Source organism: Electrona antarctica (assembly GCF_951216825.1).
Source record: "Electrona antarctica genome assembly, chromosome: 6".
Classification (NCBI taxonomy): Eukaryota; Metazoa; Chordata; class Actinopteri; order Myctophiformes; family Myctophidae; genus Electrona; species Electrona antarctica.
In genome coordinates this window covers 31,175,841-31,198,340 of record NC_136811.1, presented here as the reverse complement: position 1 = coordinate 31,198,340, position 22,500 = coordinate 31,175,841, and the positions used below count along the sequence as shown (strand labels likewise).

The following is a 22,500-nucleotide window of genomic DNA, read 5'->3' as shown; positions in this document are numbered from 1 at the left end:
CAGTATATCTGCCATTAATGTTGTCATTTCCAGGCGCATACTCATTGCAAAAAGCAACAATGGACATGCACAAATTGAATTGAGATGTCATCAATTCCAAATGCTCAGTTTTACCCATGTAATGCGTGCGGATGAGAAGCCTAAACTATCCATGCTTTTCAATATCCTCCCATATACAAAGAAAAACAGCACAGTAGTGGAATAGAGGAAGGCAATAGAAAGCAAATCTAGTTCAAATGAAGACCTGTGCAATATATTGGAGCTAGTTGATGTTTCTGGCCTTTAGCTGATGTCTTTACCCAGAGCAACTTTCAGCGTCTGACTCAATGACACCTTGTCACCTGCCTGGGTGTTGATGAACACACTGGCAAGTGTGGGGATTGAACTAGTGAGTTTTAGTATCTCCAACTCAACAAATCCTTTAAACCACAAATCTGTCACAACATGCCCTCGAATTCTTTTGCTGGTTCAACAACACGTACCAATACATCACGGTTTGTGACCTTTCATCATGTCTTAAAGACCTGTCATCTGTGTTATGAGAGAAGTCACATCTCAGCAATGTTTTCTGGGAAATGGAGTGTCTAATGTGCTCATTGACAGAGACATGTCAACATGCCTTCTGTTGTCCTGTGTCTAGTTGAACATGATAGGTTGAGTTCTTGCTCGAAGGCATTCCGGTAACCCAGATATGGAGATTTTCTTACAGTAGGTTACATCAAATTGACGTTTAATGAAATGGCACTTTAAGCTGCAAATGTATGACATACTGTAAACTTTAGAAGCATTAGATAAAGACAAATAGATAGTTGGTTGACATCTATTGACATTGGTTAATATTGAGGAAAATGATGAAACTGAAAGAAAATGAATATATTGAAATAGAAACATAGAGGTGTCAAAAGATTAAAGACTTTTTTCAGCTATTGGGTTTCAGCACCTGGACTACAAAATGGAGTCTTTCAACGCTAGTGTGGATGGCTGAGTATAAGCAGAACCTTCCCACATCTTCACATCTCATTTAACAAGGGAAGCCAGCTCAGAATTTTCCAGCGACTGCAGCGATGACAGAGCTGCTCTCTGTTTGTTTGCTGTCTGAACAAAGCCGGTGTGTCGGCTAGAGAGCAGCCTCCAGACACCTGCAGTTTACACAGTGACCTTTGAATGCCTTCAGTAGCAAGCAACATCACAAGCAGAATGAAGATGACACTAACCTACAACACAATCATTATATTGCCACTATTGCAGTGAACGTTATAGAGATAGATATTTTACTGACCCAGAAGGAAATTCCCATGTTCATGTAAGTCAGGTCAGTGTGCAACGCTACAGTAAATGTAAGGTTACACAAAAACTAATTTCTCTAAGAGCATACACGTAACAGTTTTACACCTGTAACCTGTAAAGCTGTGATGTGACAATAAAGTTGATTCTGATTCTAGAACAATGCTAATAAATAAGATATGCAAAGTATACAAGGAAAAATTATAATAAATACAGTAGAAGAACAATGTGTATGACTGTACTGTACAAATACGCCAAATACTATACAGCCGGGTTGTACAATAGCAGATGTGTAATATAACTGGAAAGATAATATAATAGAATTTAATGCAATTAGCAAAGCACTTCTGTAAGTTTCAACTGAGAGCAACCCTATGGAAAAGCATGAATCTGATAATTGCTCCCAATGGCTACAGAAATGTCATGCTAATCTCACTAACATACTAGACAGCACTATGGCTATAAAGTTGCCTGCAGTGAACTGAACCATAATGCAAATCTAAAAGTGTTTTATTTCCTAATGTCCCCGTGCCTTAGACTTGAACCCTGTACTTCAACAGATAATACACATATTAATAAAAACACCTGAAATAACCTGAAAAGAGCCTCAAAGTTGTTTGCCCTTTTGTCTTTGTTACCCACTTTCTTTTTACCATAACTAGTGTATATACCACCGTTGAACAAACACTGCCCTGAAGGCTGGAAAAACAACCACCATATCTTCACAGAACACTCACCAGCCTGCAAGATGCTTTGAAAGCCTCCTCCAACTCACAGGAACATCACAGAACACAACCTCCCGGGGCCTGGCAAGAACATTATTCTTTTTCATTTCAAATGCCCCTCTCTTCTCTCGCCATCATTTCCCCCAGCCTTCTCCTCAATTTGAACAACTCATTTGTATTTGACAAGTAGACACAAGCATGAATTAAAACAGGTGTGTTCTCGGTAAATAACTAACAAAATAACCAATAGTTACATTTGTACACTCAAAGAGTTATAAATTGATTTATTAACACTGAGGGCAGTATTATGCGTGTCTTAAGTACCTGGTCTTATTACTTAACTTAAGACCTGGAGGCGTGATCAATGCCATTTGGCCACTCAGAATAGCCAAATTACTTAAGACATGCATAATACTGCCCTGAGGGTCTTATTATGCATGTCTTAATTACCGACAGGTCTTATGTCTTAACTTAAAGGTATATTCAGTGATTTCACTTAATTCAAATATCACTTATTTTTTTGTTTTGTTGTGATAATCCTCCCTACTATAGAGTGTGCTGACCATATAAGGAGTTCCTCCCTGTCCCCAGTTAACCCCTGGGGTAAAAAAATAACGTTGGTTTCGTTTTTGGCTATAGGTGGCCCAGCCTTCCGCCAATCATGATCGAGCGGGGGCGTGCCTTGGTGTGCATGCTGTTGGCCTGTCGTGTGTCCCCCCCACTGTAGTGCTAGTTTTTTTCCAAATCACTGAATGCTCCTTTAAGAGATGCAGGTGTGGCCAATGCCATTTTGCTATAATGCATTATAGCAAAATGGCATATGAATATCATATGAGTGCAGTAATCTGCGCACTGCGGCAATTAAGGCACTATAGCCTGCCATTCCCTTTAAGATCAGCACAATACGCAGTGCTAATGTGTTGTATGATTCATCACATTGAAAGCAGAGATGTCTGACCACATCTGAGTTCATAGTTTTTCTGGCCATAGGGTGCAAATTTCAAATTGTGCCACTGCACATACTATTAACACTGAGTGACTGCAGTTTCTTTCAGCGGTGAACTGTCCCTATAAGCCTTAAGTGTTCGCGTTCAGCTTGCAAAATAGGGATTGTGCATAAAATGGTGACATTATGACTTAAGTACCTGGAAATAAGACAAGCATAATAGGGCCCTGAGTGTTTTCTTGTGACCTCTGTGTTTGCCCCTCAGTTCTGAGCCTGGCATAGGTGGACGATATAGGAAAAATATACTTGCACTCACTCACGCACACACGGCCGCACGCACGCACGCACGCACAAAGAAGCATGCATAAACATACACAGATACACATGTATCGCTCGATTTGGTGTTACCTGACAGTTGTGAAAGGCTGGCATTGTGTTGCATCGTGTAAACACACACACACACACACACACACACACACACACACACACACACACACACACACACACACACACACACACACACACACACACACACACACACACACACACACACACACACACACACACACACACACACACACACACACACACACACACACACACACACCATAGGGCCCTCAGGGTGAGCCAGAGCCACGGTCCGCCTGTCACTGGCGATTTAGGGCCACCACGTCGCAGAACAGGCCCTGCTTCATATTGGATTACCGGCCCCCCTGTGAGAAGTGTTAGAAAGGTGTGCCATGTGTGCACGAGAGACACAGTGTGAAATAAATGGAGGAAATAAAAGACAAGCCCTTGTGTTGCTGTCTCTAAAGCACTTTGTAACTCTTGCACACTTTCCCCTGCAAAGGAAAAAAGGAAATGAAAACTAATAGTTTATTACAATTACAAACTGTGTGTGTGTGTGTGTGTGTGTGTGTGTGTGTGTGTGTGTGTGTGTGTGTGTGTGTACATGCGTGCGTGCGTGCGAGTACTGAAGTATTGAAGTAAAGCAGTCTATTGGTTTACAGGAGAACTGGAGTGCGTTTGGCTGACTGCCCTGAGGGACATTCACATACAGGTCTATGTAGGGCGCGCATTGGTTGTTCAGGTCCATTGTCACATTTTGTGTGTTGTATGTGTGTATGTGTGCATGCGTGCGTGGGTGCCACTGCATCCTCCCAGGTACAGGTCAAACACATGGTCAACAACACTGTGTTTGTAGCCAGTAGATTTAACTTCATCTCATAAGCCTATACAGTATGTGTTTGCCTGTGTGTGCGTGTATGCGTGCGTGCGTGCGTGCATACTGTGCGTGCATACTGTGCGGGTATGTGTCTATTGTGTTGTCTCACAGGCAGTCCATATTAGTGAGAATAGCTGACCTGTGTTAATCTTCCAGCCGTTCTTTCATCCAGAATCAAAGCGGGAGTGCAAGTCTGTTACTGCAGAGAGTCGTAGCCCACAAGAAACACCCACTCAAACACAAAGCATGCCCCCTTCATCCAGCTAATGAAAAGTGACTTCTCACAAATAAGAAAACAGAGGAAACAAGTAATGAAGAAAATTGAATTGCTTCAACCCCTTTGGGACATGTCAGTACTTGACTGAAGAGAAAAGGCCTGTTCTCCATCGAGTCTCGAAAACGTGGATGTATCGCTTAAAAGTTAATTCATGTGTGTGTGTGTGTGTGTGTGTGTGTGTGTGTGCGCGCGCGCGTGCATGTGTAGAGACAGAGAGAGAGCAAAAGGCCCTTCATGACCTCAGACCAAAGAGCTAAAATGTACGCTGAGCTAGCAGACAGAGGGAGCTCATTCCAGGCCTGTTTTCATTATGCTCTCGATTTCATCGCCTGCCCAAAAGGGGAGTGCTGGGAGGAGCTAGACAGGCAGATGCGGAAAATGCAGGTCAAAGATTTGTCCTTGGCCTCTAGGGAGTGTGCATGCAACGTTTCACGCAGATCGGTGCAGTTTTAGGTAAAAAATGTGAAAAGCTGCCTCATGGTGGCGCTATAACAGGTCGTTCTGGAAAATGTGGGGCAGAGGTTCATCGTTGGCATCCAGGGAGTGTGTGTGCAAAGTTTGGCATCGACCGGGTTAATGGTGCCGGAGATTAGCTGGTAACGGACGGACGGAAGGACACACACACACACGGACGGAGTGCAAAACATACTCTCTCCCCATGCCTTCGGCCTGGTGGAGACAATAACAGAACAAGGTAAGGGAGGAGTGGCTACACTGGCTAATGATTCTAGACAGTGAGAGTTGCTGCATGAGCGACGAATCACTCCAGAAATTCAGGGGAATATACAGTATAGATTATAATACAGTAAAACACTGTTCATTGAACTCTATGCATTGTATTATGTTAGATTATGTTTGTGTGCATGGGTGTTTGTCTGTCCTGTGCAGACAAACACCGTCCGACTGATCGATTTCAAACTTAGCTGCCGAGAGTGTGTTGTTCTCCCCTTTCACCTCCCCAAAAGAATCCTTGGGTATGACAATGGGTACAATGGGTATGACAATGGGTACAATGGGTATGACAATGGGTACAACTGGTACAATGGGTATGACAATGGGTACAATGGGTATGACAATGGGTACAACTGGTACAATGGGTATGACAATGGGTACAACGGGTATGACAATGGGTACAACTGGTACAATGGGTATGACAATGGGTACAACGGGTATGACAATGGGTACAACGGGTATGACAATGGGTACAATGGGTATGACAATGGGTACAACTGGTACAATGGGTATGACAATGGGTACAACGGGTATGACAATGGGTACAACGGGTATGACAATGGGTACAACTGGTACAATGGGTATGACAATGGGTACAATGGGTATGACAATGGGTACAACTGGTACAATGGGTATGACAATGGGTACAATGGGTATGACAATGGGTACAACGGGTATGACAATGGGTACAACGGGTATGACAATGGGTACAACTGGTACAACGGGTATGACAATGGGTACAACGGGTATGACAATGGGTACAACTGGTACAATGGGTATGACAATGGGTACAACGGGTATGACAATGGGTACAACTGGTACAATGGGTATGACAATGGGTACAACGGGTATTGCATAAGTGGAGGAGCATGCGTTCCCAACGGGCATCGTCCTAGTTGCTTTGAAGTAAACCAAGATAAAACAATGTGGATCTCAAACTTCATGTGGCCAACCTGTGACGTCATTGAAGATGTATCTATGATGTATGACTCCTAATTTGGTACAAGCCCTGTTGACTTCCTCTATAAAATGTAAATTAGATATTTCAATTGTCCTGGCTGAAGGAGAGAAGGCACATGAAGGCCATTCGGGTAATAAGTAAATTACCAAGGAGGCTTCTTTCGGCTCAGGCTGCCCGTAAGGTTGAGGTTACAGGGGCCACTGATCATGTAAGGTTTGAGCCACAAGAAGTGCAGGTGACCAATCTGCCAAGCGGGCTGGTGATCACTTCTTTGGAGAACTATTTCCCAGCCTCCAAGATTGGGGTGTTTGTCAGGGCTGGCTGTCGCTATGAGACACCTGACAATATGGGGGTTACACACCTCCTGCGACTGGCTGCCGGCCTGACAACAAAAGGTGCTTCAGCCCTCAGAATCTGTCGTGGCATTGAGGCAGTCGGAGGAAAGATGAGCGTGACAGCATCCAGAGAGAACATGGTCTACTCTGTGGACTGTTTGAGAGATGATATTGATACAGTGATGGAGTACCTGATCAATGTGACCACAGCGCCAGAGTTCAGGCCATGGGAAGTGTCAGATCTCACCCCCAGAGTGAAGATGGACAAGGCCCTGGCTGCTCAGAGCCCCCTGGTCTGTGTGATCGACGGTCTACATGGAGCAGCCTACAAGAACTCACTCTCTAACTCCCTGTACTGCCCAGACCACATGGTCGGCAACATCCAGTCCGAGCAGATGCACCACTTTGTCCATAACAACTTTACAACTGCCAGAATGGCTCTTGTTGGACTTGGTATAGACCATGCTGTGCTGAGGCAGCTTGGGGAGCAGTTCCACAACATCCGCAGCGGGCTTGGAACCACAGGAGCTATGTCCCAGTACCGCGGAGGTGAGGTGCGTCAGCAGAGCTCCAGCAGTCTGGTCCACTGTGCGGTGGTGAGCCAGTCGGCAAGAGTGGGGACCCCGGAGGTCCTGGCCTTCAGCGTGCTGCAGCACATCCTGGGGGCCGGCCCCCACATCAAGAGGGGCTCCAACACCACTAGCAAACTCATCCGGGGCATCTCCAAGACAACCAGTGACCCTTTTGATGCCACTGCATATCATGAAAGCTACTCTGACTCTGGTCTGTTTGGAGTCTACACCGTCTGCCAGTATGCTGCAGCCGGTGATGTGATCAAGGCTGCTCTGGCACAGGTGAAAGCTGTTGCCGATGGTGCAGTCACTGCTGCTGAGCTCACACGGGCCCATAACCAGCTAAAGGCCCAGTACCTGATGTCTCTGGAGACCTCAGAAGGGTTGATAGATGCTATGGGCACCCAAGCCCTGTCTGGAGGAGTCTACATTAGTCCTGACACTGTCACAGAGAGCATTGACAATGTCTCCCTCACTGATATCGCCAATGCTGCGAAGACGTTTGTGGTCAGAAAGAAATCCATGGCGTCCAGTGGCAACCTTGTAAAAACACCCTTCATTGATGAGATCTAACCTTCTTTCTCCCTGCCTCCCCTTGTATCAGATTCACTTTAAACAGCACAACTGTTCCATTTCATCAAACCACTGAAAGAAAACATTGTCACTGATTTGTCATATTGCTTTTTATTTTCCAGACAGACAAGACAGACAGACAGATTCACACACCGACAGACACAGATACAAACACAGACACTCTTATACCTGTAGACGGCTAGCCTCCTGCCGAGCAAGCATGTACTTTTGTATATATATTTATGATCTATTCTATAGCATGTTATGTGCATACTGACAGACACACATGAAAGAAATGTGTGAGGGAATGACTTCCTCAGGATGTTGCAGTAATATGATCTGGCTACTCTGGTGGGCCAGTGATAAAGCTGCTCTGTGTGTGTGTGTGTGTGTGTGTGTGTGTGTGTGTGTGTGTGTGTGTGTGTGTGTGCGTGCGTGCGTGCGTGCGTGCGTGCGTGCGTGCGTGCGTGCGTGCGCTGTGCGTGCGTGTATGTACGTGTGTGGGAAGGGGGTCCACGGGTGAATGATCCAACCTCTGGTCCCTGACAGAAAGTTGTGAGGAAGGGGGAGAAGGAGCATGAATGCTGAATGCACAGTGGTGATGTGTGTGCAGTTAATTCCGATATCTACTGAATCAATTGTAAAAAAAAAAAAAAAAAAAGTCTATACAGCTTTGCTCAACTATGTGCAGACTTGGCAGAAAAATGCAAATAAACAGCTTACATTTGAGTTAATGGAAAGTTAAAAGTCCGATTGCTCACTCAAACAATTCCTTGCTTTTGTCATCATCAGTGTCTTCCTGATAAATATCTTCTTAAAATGTCTCTGTCTCTGTTTTCATTACTGTTTCTCCCTTTAAAATGTATTTAATTTCAAGCATGTATACAATGGGCCATTGTATTGAAGGCCATTGTCATTTCCAGTGGGGCTGAGTGAAACGGTTATGTCTTCAGCACACTGTTTAGACATCAATTGGATTATCGCCCTTTCGCTCTGACAATCTTTGTCATTCTCTTCTTTGGCAGTTCTCTCTTCTCTCTTCCCTTGCTATATCTTCTCTATTCGCGTGTCTTTCTTTCTGACTATGTTGTCTCTGTCTTTCTCCTAACTGTCAGGATTGGGGCCAATGATTTCTCCAGACTTTGGCATGGGCAGCTTCAGGGCATTCTCTTTCTCCCTCCTCACCTTTCCACTTCAATCTCTCTCTCTTATCCTATCGTGACAGGACTTTGAAGTGCCTTTTTCAGAAGCAACAGATGATGGGCAGTATTTTTTATCTGGCAGCTCTTTGGACATCATGTGACTCTAAGGCGGGAGCCTTCAGAGATAGAGATGTTGCACAGCAAGACTTGGAGTGTTAATTTAAAATAAAAGTGTAAAAACTGACCCTAACTGGTAAATTTGTGTGTGTGTATGTGTGTGTGTGTGTGTGTGTGTGTGTGTGTGTGTGTGTGTGTGTGTGTGTGTACATGTGTGTGTGTGTGTGTGCGTGTGTGCGTGCGTGCGTGTGCGTGTGTGTGTGTGCATCTTTCAAGACACTTTTGTGTTTTTGATGTCACCAGGTGAGAGAGTAAACTCGCTTTGAGCTCTTGTTGAGAGTGACAGAGAGAGACTACATCAATATTATACTAGGCTGGCATATCCAGATGATCAGAGATGTCCGCCAGCTGGGGAAATCTAAATTCAATGAATGGATGTGGACGCCAGGTTGCCAGCGGTAGCAAACCTTTGCTCCCTTATTGAAAACCAATCCTGATACCTTCTTACATGAAGACACGCCCCGAAGTGTTTTGCATTGATTCTGTGATGCTGTTATTATTTTTTTCACACAGTTAAGCCGTTTGTTTAATTGTGATCAGTAGGCATACAGATCGTCTAGCTACAGGAGACTAATATATAGATAGCTTTACCAGCTTTAGTTAGCAACACACAACTCATGATGCAATTAACACCATGTTTTTGGCCTTCCAAAGATAATGTTTTTTCTGGTGTTGGACACAAGCGCGATCATCTAACAGTTTAGAAGGTAAGCATGGGTTATTTATTTCAATGAGAGAGAGAGAGAGAGAGAGAGAGAGAGAGAGAGAGATAGATGAGAGAGAGAGAGAGAGAGAGAGAGAGAGAGAGAGAGAGAGAGAGAGCAAGCGTGGTCTTTGAAGTTTCCGTTTCAAACCGAGATGGCGGGGGTTCTGTTGTGGCATGCAACATCGCAAGCCGTGTGAAATCAATAATGGCACAGAACGGTGCACAGAATCGTGCACAGTATGTGCGTGCGTGTGTGTGTGTGTGCGTGTGCATATGTGTGTGTGTGTGTGTGTGTGTGTGTGTGTGTGTGTGTGTGTATGGGGGGGGTCGGTCAGTCACCCTGGGACTGGCCTGCAGAGCATGCAGAGGCAGCGCTGGCACTATGAAATGAGTTGGCAGGGGGCAGCAGCCTTCTGTGCGGGTGGGTGGGTGGGTGGTGCCATCATGGAAATGGTATGGACTAGTAGGACTGCAGCATGTGGATCCAAAAAAGTTAAAGACCTTCTAGTGTGGGCACAGCATGAATTATAATACTGTAGTGATTCTGGTGGACCACACACGAATACACATTCTACAAACACCTCTGGTCCTGACGTTTTTCGATGTGCATAATAAAATGAAATGCAATGTGGAATGTATATGGAATGTATATCCGGTTACCTTCTGTGTACATAATAAAAAAGCGCAAAGTGCAAAGCAGAACATATATATTGTTTCAAGTGCATAATACATGTGCAGTGCAAAATGCATTATGTTACCTTCTGGGTACACGTGCAAATAGGCTTCTACTTCTAGGCTATTTACAGTATGTATAGTTTTCTTATAAGAAAAGTGGCAAGCTGCAAGACCAGAGGTGCTTGTGTATTACATAAAGTCAGTTTATGCAATAGGGCTGCATGTGCTTGCACATACAGTAGCTGTGGAGACTGATATGGCCTGTCAGTCGCAGCGCAACACGTTGTGAGCTTGTAGACTAGCTAGTGTAGGTGTGCGACACCAGACACAACCAAGTATGAATCAAGCTTTCGTTTATACTGTCTGTGGATTGAATTGTACTATATCTCAGAAGCATGGGTGTTGGCGGTGGCTCAGGGGTAGACTGGTAACCGCAAGCTTGCCAGTTCAAACCCGGGCACCCCCAGAGTTAGTGTCGAAGCGTCGTTGAGCAAGACTCTGAATGTGCAGGTCGGTGTGCAGGTTGGTGCCTTGCATGGTTTCCTCTGTCATTGGTGTAATGTGTGAATGGGTGAATGTAATGCACAATCTATGTAAAGCGCCTTGGATAAAGGCACTATATAAATGCACCATTTACCAAGCATGGAATGACACATCTTCCTAGTCTTCCTAGTTTTCATGGCTTATAGGCTATTTATAAGGCATATAATCTATTTATTTATCTTTTTAATTCTATTTTCGCCTTGGCCTAAATCGGTACTCCCAAGTGATCTCTTGAATTCTGTGGCAAGAAAAGTCACAAGGCACCTAAATTAGTATATACAAAGTATACTGTAATATTGCTTGGTAGCACCCCAATAAAAAACTGTGTAAATATGTCTTTATACTGTTGTTATATAATGTAATGCATGCACCTCACTGCCAAATTCCAAATATACCTCGCAATAGAACATTTTGAAAGGCAGCCAAACATACTGTTATGGAAGTACAAAACTTCCATAACATAGAATAAACTTTACTTATTATAACTTTACTGTCCAATAAAGCTCAGTGGATTAGAATGGGGAAGGAGGGGTGCGGGTGATAGGAAGTTCAGTGCAATACTTGCTTAGGCTCACAAAACCCTGCTTTTACTGCTGGAATTGGTTTCTGTGTTACTGCTAAAAAATGTTGAATGTCGCCCATATCTTCTCACCCACAGCTTAGAAATAGGTGATAACAAGCAACCGCGCGCGCACGTGTGTGTGCGTGCGTGCGTGCGTGCATGCGTGCATGTGTTTGCGCGGCTGTGTGTGCATGCGTGTGCGCACCGTCAGATGTGCATGTGGTGATGTGTCAACATGTGAGAGCACAGTGGCGTGTGCACATATGCAGATGGGATTAGAAGCGAGAGGCAGGCGAGGTTAAAAATACGCAGCATGTCTAGCGCTGCTCGCTAATGTGCTATAGCTAGCGCTCAGGTACAAGAGGCATGTATTAAAACTCTCTGGTAAACAATGCAATCGCCCCGGGGAGACTTCACTAAAACATAAATATACAAACATACACAAATGCTAAAAACCACACATGCAAGCATACAAATATGCACGTGCATACAATACAAACACACACACGCACGCACGCACACACACACACACACACACACACACACACACACACACACACACACACACACACACACACACACACACACACACACACACACACACACACACACACTCCTAAGGCGAACGCAAGCAGAAACTTTACATATGCAGTTTTTAAATATACACTGCATTCAGTGGAATTGAAATGAGAAGTATAAAAGAGAGAGAGAGCACACGCACGCACGCACGCACGCATGCACGCACGCACACACACAGAGATGTTGTATGAGCAGGTGAGTCAGAGGGATTACAATAAGCCTGAGCTGTTCACCATGGGAGGTGAACAGAAATATGCAAACGTGCAGGTGCAGAAGGAAAAAAATAGTAAAACACAAACACTTCAGCCCAAATAAACCTCTAAGTTAAAAAAGAAAGAATGAAAATAAATTCACAATAATTATGTGGGGAAAAAAAGATTGAGGGAGTTACTGTACTTCATTCACTGTCCTACTGGTGTGCATATGACATTTGCACATTTGGCCCAGTGGTTTGCGGTAGAGGGCAAATGATATCACCGGGTCCGAAACGGACCCGGTGATATCAGAACAGAACCGATCCGGATCCGAAAACATTCTAATTGGCCGCACCCGGCTCGGACCCGGACCCGAAAGTTTTGGATCCGGTTCGAAACGGAGCCGATAAAAACAGGATCCGATCCGAAATAAACCTACCCGGTCCGAAAGACCCGTTACACCCGTGGTGTGTCCAATCCTATATTATGCTTATTTTCACCGTGACTGTGATTATGAGACTGAAGTGAACACTGAACGTCAGCATCACCCCCGCCTTTACAAAGGAGCACTGAAAAGAGCCGATCTACAAGCTCGCAATGCGTCGCATGGTTAAGTACAGTTTGCACAGCACAATGCAGATTCAGAACAGAACTACATTTTCACGGACTTTCGTCTTATTATACTTATGTATGCTTATTTTCACCGTGACTGTGAAACACTGAAGATTTTCCCGTCTTCTGCATGTCGTAAGTAAGCAGTGAGTCACACTTTGTGCATTTAGCAGCACCAACATTGTTACCGTCTGCGTCGACAATGACAACAAAACTGTCCCAGACATCTGACTTCCCTTTAGGAGATTGCGTGCTGTAATCGTTTGCTTGTAGTTTGCGTTTCACCGGTTTCACCTCGCTCAAGAAGGGGGCCGCCATGATGATGTTCGTGTTAGTGTTCGTGTTGTTACTGTGACTGCACGCACACACTGTGGGCACGTTCGGAAATAGTGCACTGAGCGCATCAGCACACTGTGCAATGCAAACTAATAGGCGAGTGTGCTCCGGTGCGGTATTTCCGAACGCGCCCTGTGACACACCCACCACCAGTGGATACGTTCCATTTCCAAATCCTCGAGGCGTGTATTTTAGAACATAATCATTACAACGCAGTTGAACGCACGCATAACCATAATATGTCTATTTTCAAAACCTATTTTTAAAGTTGAAAGGTTTAATATATAATAAAGCTCGGGTCCTGCACGGGCATTTCGGGTATTCTGCATTTCAGATGCCCGGAACGAGGCCCGCAGCTTTGAAATGGAACCGACCCGTTCCCCGACGGCATGTCAATATTTTGCACCCGAACCGGCTCGGTTCTCGGTTCGGATCTCGGGTATTCGGGTCCGGGTGGACCCGGGCTGCCCTCTAGTTTGCGGGATCAACCACAGAGAAAAATTCACAAAATGTGAAAAATGTTCATATTGTGGAGATAAACACATTTAAAGCCCAAAAATAACATTGGAAATACCAGTCCAATAATGTGCCAGGTGGTATTGGAACAGACAACTTTTGACAACTAAAAATATACCCATGTGTCGGTATTAGTCTTCGAGTTTAAAAATGACCTGTAAAGGGTTCATTTTATGCGTAAGTTTCACCTCTGCAGCTCCGCCTCGCCCAAGGAAGTGGGAAGTGGCAGGCATTTAGACCGCTTGGGAGCCAATAATTCTCTCCTGATTTGTGTTCCTTATCCCCGCTAAGAGGCCAGTTCAGAGGAGATAAGCCAAGGGAAATACTTTTAAATGGTAGCGTGACCTTGACTCAAAGGGGAAACGAGAGTCAAATGCCACTTCATCCCTCCAATTTAACTGGGAAACAATTTCCCCGGGGCTGGCTGGAAGAGTGTGTCGAATTAGCTTCTGAGGTGAAGGAGAGAAAGAGGAGGAGTGGAGGAGGGATGGGAAGAGGAGGAGAGGGAGAAGTCTTGTCACTGTGGTGGAGATTGACAGACAGGCTAGCGCCCCTGAGACACAGGGGGTTCTAACAGGATTCTCCATGCAGCTGGGATCAGGCAAGGTCAAACACCACTGCTGGATAAGGCTAACATGCAGCTGCTCCTCTTGGGTCAAGGAACTGCGGGTTCTGGTCTTTTTCCTTGTCTTTCTTCAAATTAAAGTTTATATAGTATTTTTTGTGCGCTCGCGTGCATGTGCATGTGCATGTGTGGATTACAGGTTCAGAGTTTGAGTTTTAGCCGCAATTTGAAACAATAGATTTTTTATAATGGGTTGAATCAACACCCTCCATTGACAGGCCATTCATCCAAATAGAAAAGTCTGATCTGCTTGTATTAAACGACGTTAAACTCAACAACATTGCAGCTGTAAGGCAAGCTGGCATTATCCTCTTTGGATAGCTGCAATGTTCATGAGTTTAACGTTGTTTAATACAAGCAGATCAGACTTTTCTTTTGATTTGATGAATGTAGTCGGAGGGTGTGGTAACCACCCTCCCAACCACTGTTTGTGTGAAGTGGTCATACCAGTATTGCCAGATTTTGCAAGAGAAACAGGCGACCAGGTCTACGAAAACAAGCCTCAAGAAAATAGCACATCTACAAGCTTGCAGCATTATGCTATTTTTAACAACAAAAAAATCTAAAATCATATATCTTGGGGGTCCCTGGCACAAAATATTTTCAGATGGGGTCCACAGACAAATACATATTAATTTGACATATTAACTTGACATGAAAATGTTTGAGAACCACTGGTCATCATTGGGAAGCAAGGCCAAATAAGCGACTATAGGCTACTTTAGAAACAAGGCCAAATAAGCTACTACACTTTAGAAACAAGCCCAGATAAGGAACTACACATTAAGCAACTTTATGCTTCTAGCCTTCTACAGGCCGACGCTTGGAATAAACTCCCATTACACCTTAGACAGGCAGCCTCTGTTGACAGCTTTAAAGCACAGCTCAAGACCTATGTCATTGTCTTCACTCTTGCTTTTAGTTGAGTTTTAAATCCGTGTTGTTATTCATGTCCTCACTGTTTTGCCTGATTCACAGCTTTTTTAAGGGGCTAGTCTATAAACAGCTTTTGTCCCCACACGTCTCAAGATTTGCAATTGACAATGAATGGAGAAATTACGTCAGAATTTGAATGTGAAACCCGCAACTGTACAAGTGACTTTGCAGGACAAAACAAGCTCAAAGTTGCTTATAATAAGAAGACATGGCAACACTGGGCCGGGTAGGTGTGATGGTCAACAGGTGAGTGTCATTAGGTCAATTAGATTAACGACTGATAAACATCAGACAGAACTCACAGCAAGTTCAGAGAGCACTGAGCAGAGCTGTGCTGAGGCTGCTAGAGATGGCTCTGGGACTGCCTTTGAGGTATTTAACTTAAATGTAAGGCATGTGGTATGGTAAAACTAATACATGTTAAATTGTGTGTGTGTGTGTGTGTGTGTGTGTGTGTGTGTGTGTGTGTGTGTGTGTGTGTGTGTGTGTGTGTGTGTGTGTGTGTGTGTGTGTGTGTGTGTGTGTGTGTGTGTGTGTGTGTGTGTGTGTGTGTGTGTGTGTGTGTGTGTGTGTGTGTGTGTGTGTGTGTGTGTGTGTGTAGGGTGTCCTGGCTGTGTTTTCTGCTGGTCAGCATTGGATTCTGCTACCCTATGCCACCAAAAGGTAGGAAGTTTCAGTTCTCTCACACAGTCTGGTCCCCAAATTATTATTGTCTCCACCAGGCCGAAGGCATGGGGAGAGTGTATGTTATGCACTCCGTCCGTCTGTGGACAGCTAATCTCTGGCACCGTTTGCTCAATGGCAGCCAACTCTGCACACCCACTCCCTGGATGCCACAGCTGAACCTCTGCCCCAAAGTTTTCACATTGGCCTGTTATAGTGCCACCAGGGGTCCACCTTTTGACACTACAACAGATTTTGTCCAAACATCACGCAAATCAGTACAGTCTCTCTATAACCATTCAACAAAACGGGTTTTTCAGACTCTGTCCTGATAGGCCTATCTCACAGCCCGTTTTTCACGCCCACTTCCGGTAAATAGTGGTGACTTTAACATGAGCATTTACACGTTTTTTTTCTCTGGAGAATCTAAGTACATTTTCTAATGTAAAAATGTGACAGACCAATATTATTATGAAGCAAACAATATGGTAAATCAGCTCGAACAGATAGAACAAACCTTACCTTGAGAAAACAAAAGTTGTAGACTTCTTAAATTACCTCTGTTAACATGAAGCGTCTATGGAGTGACGTCACGCTATCACCACTAACCCCGAAAGGGGGCGTATTAAGGGGGGCGGGGAAATTCTGTGAGATAGGCTTATTGGCTAAGATTGGCTTCGTAGGAGTGGTCCGTTTCAGACAACATTCTGCAAATCATGAACACATTATGTGATTTCCGTGAAATTTTGCACACACTAGGCTGAGAAAAATGCCACTTGCAAATTTTCAACTCGGCCTCATTGTGGTGTGTGTGTGTGTGTGTGTGTGTGTGTGTGGAGAGATGTATACAGCTCAGGTGTTGTGAGCTTGTAGATCAACTTTTCTTTTAATGTATGTGGAAGTTCAAATTTGATTATTTCCGGGCATGACAAGTTTGGGAACCATTGCCCTAGACAGCAGTCCGTTCACCAGACCCAGAGCCCCAGGCTAAATGTTTAATCTCTGTTCACAGGTTCTCCTTCTGGAATTGGAGGTGACAATATAGGTCCTTCATGGCCCACCCAGCTCTTTTCAAGGCAGTTCACAGGTTCTTCCTCTGCAATTGGAGATGACAACAGGGGTTCTTCCTGGCCTAACCGTATCTCTTCAAGACGGTTCACAGGTTCTCTCTCTGCAATTGGTGATGACAACAGAGGTTCTTCTTGGCCCACCTTTATCTCTTCAAGACTGTTTAGCAACACTCCTCGTGAGTCCAGCAGCTTCTCCAAATGGCCACATTATTCTGAAGCAGCCCAGCGTTCACATCACACTCTCCAACCCCCCTCAACACCACGTGACATTGCGGTAACCCACAGTGTCTATGCCCCTGTTGTTGAGTCTACTTACTATGAACAACCTGAGCATGTTGGCTTCTACCCACCTGTAGAACCTGAGCCTGCTAGATACCCACGCCCACCTGCTGAACCTGAGCCTGCTGGATACCCACGCCCACCTGCTGAACCTGAGCCTGCTAGATACCCACGCCCACCTGTTGAGCCTGCTAGATACCCACGCCCACCTGTAGAACCTGAGCCTGCTAGATACCCACACCCACCTGTAGAACCTGAGCCTGCTAGTTTATACCCACACCCACCTGTAGAACCTGAGCCTGCTAGATACCCACGCCCACCTGTAGAGCCTGCTAGATACCCACACCCACCTGTAGAACCTGAGCCTGCTAGTTTATACCAATATGAGATTGCTCCTGTGAGGACAGATTACTCTTCATCTCCTCCAAGGCCCACAGATCACATCCATGATGCAGGCGACTTGGTTGGTACTGAACCATCTCTGTATGCAGTAAACCTTCATCACCTTTACCCAGCTGCCTCTCCTGAATACAGTACCTGGCCCAGCACTGACCCAGAACCTGAAGATGGCCCCAGCATTTCTGGAGAATATGAGATTGCTCCTGTGAGGACAGATTACTCTTCATCTCCTCCAAGGCCCACAGATCACATCCATGATGCAGGCGACTTGGTTGGTACTGAACCATCTGTGTATGCAGTAAACCCTTATGACTATCTTTACCCAGCTCCCTCTCCTGAATACAGTACCTGGCCCGGAACTGACCCAGAACCTGAAGATGGCCCCAGCATTTCTGGAGAATATGAGTTTGCTCCTGCGAGAACAGATTTCTCTTCATCTCCTCCAAGGCCCACAGATCACATCCATGATGCAGGCGACTTGGTTGGTACTGAACCATCTGTGTATGCAGTAAACCTTTATGACTATCTTCGTCGTCGCGCCCCCATTCGCCGATGATGTGTGGTGGTGATTCTTCCAGAAAATATTGGAATTGTTTTCTAAAAATAAAAGTGCCTTTGTATTTTTTTTTTTTAATCCTAAAACTTGTTAATCTTTTTTTTTTTTTTAACATGTTTGGTTTGTTGGTAACCTCACGTCACCAGGCTTTCCACCACAGAGAAAAGCCTGATATTTATTGTAAAACTGAGCTGTGTAAACCGGTTTAGAAAAAAATAGTTCATTCCTGAACCAATAATTTGATGCCTGGGTCATCGGTCAATAGGACATACCGGAGACTCCACCGATCATCAAATTATTGGCTGAGAATGCAACAATCTCCATGAATTCAAGGCTGCATGGGGTGTGTAATTGATAGAAAATGAGTCATGTTTTGGGTGAACTAATCCTTAACGTAAATTCAGGAGTGCTGTGGATAATTTCCAGGGGTGGCCTGAGCCAAAAATGTTGAGTACCACTGACATTTAAAGTGCTACAAGTTAGTAAAATAATGTAAATAGTAGCGAGCAATATCAACAGTATTCAAAATATGTGCTAAATGACATAGTACTGTCACTTGTACATCTGCGTTAGTAAAATGTTGACTTTTGTTGGAAAAAAGATTCAGCTGGAGGTCTGTGTGGCCAAATGCCTTGGTATGAAAAAGTTTGAACTGGTTTAACTACTGGTTTCATTTACTTGGTCCTCACTATCCATGACAGCCCACAAATGAGATGGCGTGAGTAGACATAAATGGTGTTATCTCATGAGAATATAGTGAGGACCAGATTGTTGGAAAATGGGTGAAATGCTCCTTTAAAAACTGTTACATTTTGTTGCATACTGTATACCAGATTGCAAAATAAAAGATGACGGTCCTTTCATCTTTCAATGAGTAACATTCACTCTAGTACTTTAGTACAATTTCCAAGGTACTTTTGGGTTCTACTGCACTACATCTCATACAAATATTGTACTTTTTACTGCATTACTAGTTACTTTGCAGATTTTGATTATTGATACAAAACATGACACACACACACACACACACACACACACACACACCCTTACCTTTCTTTGTTATCCCTACTGACCTTTCGCCCTTATGACCACTCCTTCTCAAACTCAAAAGTATTCACTCTTTCATTTTCCCCGTCCTTTTTCTCTTTGGTGCTCTTTCTCTGTCACACTTTCACACAGTCTAGTCCTTGCAGAAAGTCAGTCAAAGGGCCACAGTCAGACTTCAAAGCACACAACACACATGCACACGCACTCACACACCACTAAGCTAGTCAGACGAACACTTCAAAAGCTTGGTTTTACACACTGCAAATATGTGTTCAACTAAAGCACTATGTTGATAACACACAGCGAGGCAATTTCATATGCCCTCTCTCCTCTCTTTCTTCCTTTTCCCTCTCCCTTTAACTACTGTATCTGTTGGTCTGTCTTTCGTGCTCTGTTTCTCTCTTTTTTTTTCTTTTTACATTTTTCCCAAAGTGAATGCTGAAATGCAGAGGTGTGAAAGATGAATAAAGTATATTACTCATTTCCTTTTGGTTTCAGTGGAGACAGACAGAGTCACTGACAGAGAAATGGAGCGAGAGGGTGGCTTAGATGTCTGTGTGTTCATCAGTTCATGTCTGTGTGCATGTAGGATTTGCTTATCTCCATAAGCATAGCTGTGAAACATCCATTTGCTGAATGACAGTTTATGTGCTGTGAGTTCCCTCTGAGGCTTAAAGAACTGGATGGCTAGGCTTCTTTTTTTTGACACCAGTATCTGTGTGTGCGTGCGTGTGTGCGTGCGTGCGTGCGTGCGTGCGTGCGTGCGTGCGTGCGCTCATTTTTCTGGTAACGGAAGAACAAATAACAAATAACTCATCAGGTTATAGAACATTTAAATTCCATTGGGGTACATTATATTCTTCCCTTGCAGAGTTACATTTCTCTCTCGGTGGCCATTAGTGTTTCCTATTCAAACAGCCTAACAGCTACTCATTTTAACAGAGCAGCTATCTACAATGCGTGAAAAGGGTTAGACCACACAACATATCTGACACCTCAAATGTATGAAAGAGCAGCCTTCTACAGTCTAGAGCAGTGGTTCTCAACCTTTTTATACTGAAGTACCACCACAGAAAATATCTGGCTCTCCAAGTACCACCATAATAACTGAGCGTAGACCTGCCCCATTCTATTCAGCTATTAACACAGGAGGAAAATGTAATTTATTCTTTGAATAATTTTGTTTTTGTTCCATTCCTAAGCCTGATAATATTTCTAAATGTGATTTATCCATTCTCAAATCTTCTATTAACGGCTAGGTGTGCTGTCATGCTCATTTCAGCACGGCTGTGGAGAGCCTATTTCAATTGTTTGGTCAGAAGACCTACCTGTAGTAATATAAATATTTCATTCCACTTGTGCCTTAATATAAATATCTCGCTATATAGGCTACGCAATTAAGGGTGCATATAACTACGTACATAAGTTAGTTGATCGTCTTTCACTGTATTGTCTGCTGATGCTGCAACTTACTACACCCAGAGACAAACGCAAAGAAACATACTTTGTAGACATAACACTATAAGTACATTAATCATAGCCTTGATACAAGACTGTCATATATTACTGTTTGTCTATGCAAAGCTAATCTTGGACAACATCCAATCAACTCCAAGTTGGATTTGCAGGTTTAGGGGCCATTAGAGTGCACCTCCAAAAGTACAGTCACTTCTGGCCATAAGAAGTGCCATAAAAATAAAGTATTTACACGACACTGGTTGCTTCCTGAGGCCCCCACCATAAAACAATGGATAGATATAGTAAATGATATTTATAATATGGAACAGATCACTTTCTCTCTCAGACTGCAGAAGGAGAAATTTATAAAGTTTTGGTATAATTGGGTGGAATATATTATTCCTTTGTGACCAGATTTTGTAGTGGCAAGGATTGAATGATTCTGTCTTACTCATGTCTCTCTTTTTTGGTTCTGTTGTTTTTATTTGAATTACTGATCAGTTTCAAATACTCCCTTATGTCTCCCTATGAGTATTATATTGTATTGTACTTTAATTTCTGCACACATCATCCATCTCTCCCATATGCTTTATTTTATTTTCATTCTTTTTTGTTCCTGTCTAAAAATGGATGTCCCTAAAAAAAAAGAAGAAAAAAAAAGAAGTGCCATAAAAGCGATGTATGGCCCAGGTGTGTACTGTACTATGATTATGATGTAAAGAGAATTCCTGCTCAGGAAATTTACCCTGGATAAAAACTGTGTGACTTTCTGATGTCCCCGCCTCCCACTCACCACAAATCATCAGTAGAGGGAACAAGAGACGAGAACGATTGGGACGAGCGAGTGAAGAGAGGGAGAGATGGAGAGAGAAAAGGTACGGAATCCCCTTGTCCGGTGGTAATAGATGAGGGATTATCATTTGAGCTGTGAATTATAGATGATGGGAGAACTGTGTCTAATGTGAAAGTGCCATCAAATGGAGCCACAAGGCTGCTTTTCAATTATTAGAGGAGTGCGGGCAGCAGATGAAAAAGCCTTTGATTGGAGTCATCAATCCCCTCTGCCCGGTACGCCACCCCCTCCCCTCTTCTCCCCTCCCTCCCACCAACGCAGACATAAAGAGAGAAGGCAGGTCACTTTTTCTCTGAAAGAGGATTCGTGAGTTACTCGATTCCTGAATTGCCATCAGGGAGTCATTTTCAGCTAGGAAAATACAGTACTTTTAAAATTTTAAACTCTTCAGTTTACAGTACAGCATCTAAATAACTAAAATCACCTAAGGAATTAAAGATTCAAACATTAAAATAACTTTGCTAACAGTGACAAAGACAAGACATATTCTCTCACTCTCTTCTTTTAGTATTTGGCAAACAGATGCATGTTTGTGTGTGTGTGTGTGTGTGTGTGTGTGTGTGTGTGTGTGTGTGTGAGTTGGACGGACTGTTGTAGCAATCTACACAAACAGCAATCCAGTCAACAAACATACCTCTGTATTGATTCAAAAACGAAATACGTAAGAACAATCCCTCCTATTCACACGAATGCACGCAGCCACTCACGCACGTCGCACGCATGCACGCGCGCGCACGCACGTGCGCACACACACACACACACACACACACACACACACACACACACACACACACACACACACACACACACACACACACACAAATATAGTCAGAAAGCACATCACATCACTGTGGAGGCCTGTGTTAATTTTTTGTTTTTTGAAGCTGCTTAATATTTCATTCAACAGCATGAATAATTTACATGTATTTCCATTGGGATGCT

At 43.9% G+C, this 22,500-nt stretch overlaps 3 protein-coding genes across 4 annotated transcripts in view; 2 read left to right on the top strand and 1 right to left on the bottom strand.

Annotated features, from left to right (window-relative positions):
- LOC306925040 (neural-cadherin) overlaps nucleotides 1–22,500 on the bottom strand; it is a gene marked incomplete at its 5' end in the record, with an annotated part of 185,678 nt that overhangs the window by 150,482 nt on the left and 12,696 nt on the right. The gene's annotated exons all lie outside the window — the stretch shown is intronic.
- Nucleotides 6,266–7,630, top strand: LOC306925515 (cytochrome b-c1 complex subunit 2, mitochondrial-like; the record flags this gene model as incomplete). The annotated part of the gene is made up of 1 exon (XM_079504381.1): nucleotides 6,266–7,630. The coding sequence occupies one exon, from the start codon at nucleotides 6,266–6,268 to the stop codon at nucleotides 7,628–7,630; it is 1,365 nt and encodes a 454-aa protein (XP_079360507.1).
- LOC306925514 (uncharacterized protein) lies at nucleotides 15,542–18,230 on the top strand. Of its 2 annotated transcripts, none has more exons than XM_079504379.1 (3): nucleotides 15,542–15,605; nucleotides 15,835–15,896; nucleotides 16,909–18,230. In XM_079504379.1, the coding sequence occupies exons 1-3, from the start codon at nucleotides 15,583–15,585 to the stop codon at nucleotides 18,198–18,200; spliced, it is 1,377 nt and encodes a 458-aa protein (XP_079360505.1). In that variant the 5' UTR covers nucleotides 15,542–15,582; the 3' UTR covers nucleotides 18,201–18,230. The 2 variants fall into 2 exon arrangements, with proteins under 2 accessions (XP_079360505.1, XP_079360506.1); XM_079504380.1 differs by having other exon boundaries at nucleotides 15,559–15,605; nucleotides 15,865–15,896.

Bases quoted from the DNA above. Each gene is read 5' to 3' on its own strand.
- LOC306925514 (XM_079504379.1), top strand. From the start codon at position 15,583: ATGGCTCTGGGACTGCCTTTGAG. The intron at 15,606-15,834 runs GTATTTAACTTA...GTGTGTGTGTAG, and splicing joins GCTCTGGGACTGCCTTTGAG to GGTGTCCTGGCTGTGTTTTC. The intron at 15,897-16,908 runs GTAGGAAGTTTC...CTCTGTTCACAG, and splicing joins CTACCCTATGCCACCAAAAG to GTTCTCCTTCTGGAATTGGA.